Source organism: Frankliniella occidentalis, unplaced genomic scaffold, assembly GCF_000697945.3.
Source record: "Frankliniella occidentalis isolate FOCC.00 unplaced genomic scaffold, Focc_3.1 Scaffold544, whole genome shotgun sequence".
Taxonomy (NCBI): domain Eukaryota; kingdom Metazoa; phylum Arthropoda; class Insecta; order Thysanoptera; family Thripidae; genus Frankliniella; species Frankliniella occidentalis.
This window is the reverse complement of record NW_026267660.1, coordinates 62,321-66,444: the sequence shown is the minus strand read 5'-3', so window position 1 is coordinate 66,444 and position 4,124 is coordinate 62,321. Positions and strand designations below refer to the sequence as shown.

Genomic DNA, 4,124 nt, shown 5'->3' with positions numbered 1-4,124 from the left:
CCGCTGCCCCCGCTGCCCCCGCTGCCCCCGCCGCCCTCGTGCCCGCCTCCGGGGGCGGCAGCCTGTCAGACAAACCGGCGCGGCGCCGCGGCGGTGACGGCAAGACGGGGCGGAGCGAGAGATAGAAGCGGGTCGGCCTCCACGCCGCCGCGATCCGATCCAGGACACGGGTCTGACTCGACTGCCGACTGCTGCTATCGCTGCTCGAGGCGATGTTGCGTCACGAATCAAAATGATGCTATACGAAACTTGGAAAAGCGTTGACGTGTCGACTTGAGTTTTGCTTCGCAGCTTTGTAGCTGAAACGGTCAGCGTTGGTGGCAGCTTGCTCGTTGTTTTCTCTAGACATACCCCCTCCTCCGCCCCTTTTTTTAGACCCCAGGACGGTCTCTACCACCGGCAGGCAAAGTGCCCCCTCCCCTCCTCGTTTTTATTCTTATTGTGGTGTTCCCTCCCCCCGCCCCCTAACCCCGCGTGCTTGTGGTAGCCCTGACCGGCGCGGCCGACGCACTAATTTGAATGCAAGGCCGCGCCAGCAAAATTTACACTAATTAAACCCCGGGGTTTGTAAAAGGGATTCACTGGAGTACACTGACTGGAAAGGGGGGGGGGCGCTGGACCGAGATTTTACTTTGCAGTTAATGTAATGCGCCTGTAGGCCTGGTGGTCTGACCAGTCGGGACCGGATCGCCTGGCACCGCACCCGGCTCTACACCCCTTCGTTTGATACCCACACATACCTCCTCCCCCCCCCCTTTTTCTCTCTCTCACAGACACACACACTCACATGACTCTCTCGCTCCCGCTCTCCCGAGCTCTCTCCCCTTTGTTTCTCGTCGTCTCGTTTTACGGCTTGTTCTCTCCGTTGACAGCCTCTCCTCCACTCTCCCCAAAGGGCTGTCCCCCCCTTACCCTTGCCCGGCAGCGGCAGCACGCCCCACTCAGGGAGCACTACAATTAGTCCTGCCGCAGAGCGCCCAGCAGCGGCAGCACCAGCACCAGCGGTGGCGGAACTCTGTGTCTTGCTGATTAGGTAATACTCCCCACAAACTGCTTCCGCCAGGCAGATTTGTTCCCCCATACCTTTCCCTGATACTGCGGTTCCGAAGCCGTGTGCTGCAGCCATCCGAATTCACAGCCTTAGAGAAGGGGTGCTTTATGTCCAGGTCGGAAAAAGAGAGTCGCAAACCGAGAACAGTAGCGCCTCCTACATCAAACACCTTTTGTGTGTGTACAGGGCCCGCTAATGAAGTTGACGAGAAGTTCATCCATGTAATCGGATATCGTGTTCCCTACCCGCTCGCCTCCGCCTCTCTGCTGGCGGCGGGTGTATAAGCAGCACAACGCTGCCGTCGTCAGGGCAGAGAACGCCTGAGAGCTCCAGGGCGGGGCCGGCCCGCCCGGCAGGCATGTCGGGCGCGGTGCCTACCCCGCCCCGGTGCTGGTTACCACAACGCTGCCATCATCAGGGCGGAGGGCGCCTGAGAACTCCAGGGCGGGCCGGCCCGCCGGGCAGGCGTGTCGGGCGCGTTGCCTACCCTGCGCTCCGCGGGCGCTCTCGGCTAGGGCCGGGGGGCGAGGTGGACGGGGCCGGGGGCTGCCAGCCGTGTTGTGCTGCCGTGCAAACTTGGCTAAGTCTGAAGTAGCGGTGGTGAGGGGGTCGGGGTGGGAGAGTGCTGTGTTGGGTGTGAGTGTGCGAGAGAGAGGGGGGGGGGAGAAAGAGAGAGGAGCTGAAGTGGAGTATCAGGAAGGGAGATGGAGAGGAGGCGCTGAGCAGGCGAGAGGGTGAGTTCGGGTGGTTCCGGTTCCTCGGGGACGCTCTGCTCCCTGCTCTCGGCTCAGCCCGTGGCTCTCGGCGGCGGCGCAGCAGTGTGCCCCCCATGAGAAGGCGCGCTGCTTACTCAGGTGTTTGCGCAGCATGTGTGATACGCCGTACGGCACGACGTCACTTGCAGCTAAAGCAGAACAAATTTTGGTTTTCATTGTCGAGTTTGTTCTTTTGTTTCCGTTTCACACACCTCGCTAGAACGCAAGTTGGCGCCCGTACGGACTTACCACACGGCACATCCCTCTCTGAACAAAAGCGCTAAGGGCTGCTTAAGCGGCTCGGCTCGGCTCGGCTCGGCTCGGCTCGGCTCGGCTCGGCTCGGCTCGGCTCGGCTCGGCTCGGCTCGGCTCGGCTCGGCGCGGCTCGGCTCGACTCGGCTCGGCTCGGCTCGGAACAGCTCGACGCATGGCCCGTCGTTTGGCGGGATTCCGGGATTCCAGACACGAAACGAGGCGGGGGCGTGGCGTCAAGGGGAGGGGAGGCGAGGGGGAGAGGGGAGAGTCATTGCGAGACCCGTAACTGGGTGTCGACAAAGCGGACGCGCGTGCGAGCGAGAAAGTTGGGGAGAGTTGGAGAGGAGGGGAGAGTAAGAGAGACCCCGAGAGACCACCACCCGGAAGGGGTATGGGGGGGGGAGGGGCAGAGGGATGGAGAGCAAAGCAAGAGGGTTGCCACCCCTGCTGCGCCACGCGCTTCGCTCGTTGAAGGGAAAGGCAATGAAATGTCGTCTACTTCGCGCTGTCGCCAACGCTGTCGCCGTGCCGTCGCCGCCCCCCAGCCTCGTGCGGCCGCCGCACCTCACTCCGAGACGAGGAGCAGGAGTAGGGCATTGAGACATCGCCCCGACCCGCGCGCTTTTTCCCTCACTCCGCACAGGGGGTGTACCGTAACTTCGCAAACCGCCTTTTTGGTCAATGCAGCACCTGACTTAGATACTGAAGGACGCCAGAGTAGGGGCGGTCCATATCTTTACTGTCTATGGTCCGTTCCTAAAATATACGGGACGGACCCGGACCGTAAGCAAACCGGCATCTTTTAACAGTGCGACATGCGCGGCCGTGATGAAGCGACGAAAGCAAACGGCCGACACCATATACCGTCGGACACATCAACGAGGCGACCCCCCGGTCGGCGGATTTAAACCGGGACAAAAGCACCGCCCGGCGGACGGGCCGCCGCCGCAGCGCGGTCCGACGGGCTGCAGAGGGACGGAGGCGGGGGGCGCTTAGCCGAGAAAGGGGACGGTCATATTTGGTGGCGCGGACAGTAGTGGGGGTAAGGGGGGCGGAGGTTGCCACAAGGGGGGTGGGGAAGAGGCGAGGGGTTGTGAAGCCGGCGCGTCGACGCCGCTCGCATAGAGGAGAGAGAGAGAGGGTGGGGGAGCGAGGAGAGACGTTGCCATGGAAACCGCATCCAAATCGACTACAGTAGCACGGCGGAGCCACGCTGGAGCGCGGGGCGGAACGGCGCGCGCGAGGCCAAGATAGAGAGAGAGAGAGAGAGGCGCAGGGAGGGAGAGAGGAAAAGAGAGAGAGAGACACACAGAACGAGAGAGAGAGAGAAAGATAGAAAGTAACCACTCTCCAGAGAAGCGTGGTGGAGGGCAGAGGGGAGATTTTAAAGGCTGTTTGTGGAGGGGAGTAAAATACGGTCAATAGGTTTCCTCGTGCGCAATGTCGGTTTTATACGGTGATGAAAGACGAGAGAATCTCATTTCCCTCCCCGTCGCGTCGCGTTTCACCAAGGGAAGGGGGGGGGGGGGAGGGAGGGGGAGCAAGAGACTAATAATGACTGCATCCATACCCTCCTCTGCTCCGCGGGGCACCACTGACTGGGAGGCAGGCGCTATGGTACGTGTCCGAGGTGCACGGGAGGTCGGAAGGTGGCGCTTATTAAAGTCTTCTACCGGGGCGAAGGTCCCGCCGGGGTCATAAGTCCAGCCGGAAGGAAAACGAGAACACCGTCGTCTCCCAACAGGAACACCATACCTCTGTACCCACCCCAGCTCGTAATAAGGGTACAGAGCAAAATTTAATAAAAAGAAGTAATTCATACCCAGCACAATACCTCCGCGCCTCCGCGCCTCCTCGGTCAGCTCCTCGCCCTGCTCGGCCTGCTCTCCTTCGCCTTCTTGTCCGCGCGGTGCGCAGCGAGGCGTGGCGTCGTGGCGCGGCGTGAAAGCGAAGGGAAAGAGGGGGGGGGCGGGGCGCACTTACCATGTTACAAAACTTTGCCTATATATTTATCGAGCCAGCCTCAGAGCCACCTCATTCTCCCGGGGGACAGGAGGGGGTAG

General features: G+C 61.5%; 1 protein-coding gene across 1 annotated transcript in view; it reads right to left on the bottom strand.

Annotated features, from left to right (window-relative positions):
- The window catches only part of LOC113218361 (probable sodium/potassium/calcium exchanger CG1090), a 20,576-nt gene extending 18,593 nt beyond the window's left edge, over positions 1-1,983 (bottom strand). The window contains exon 1 of the mRNA XM_052275213.1: positions 1,902-1,983. Coding sequence (XP_052131173.1) covers positions 1,902-1,983 — 82 coding nt within the window. The remainder of the gene's footprint in view (positions 1-1,901) is intronic.
- Between the last annotated feature and the right edge of the window lie 2,141 nt (positions 1,984-4,124).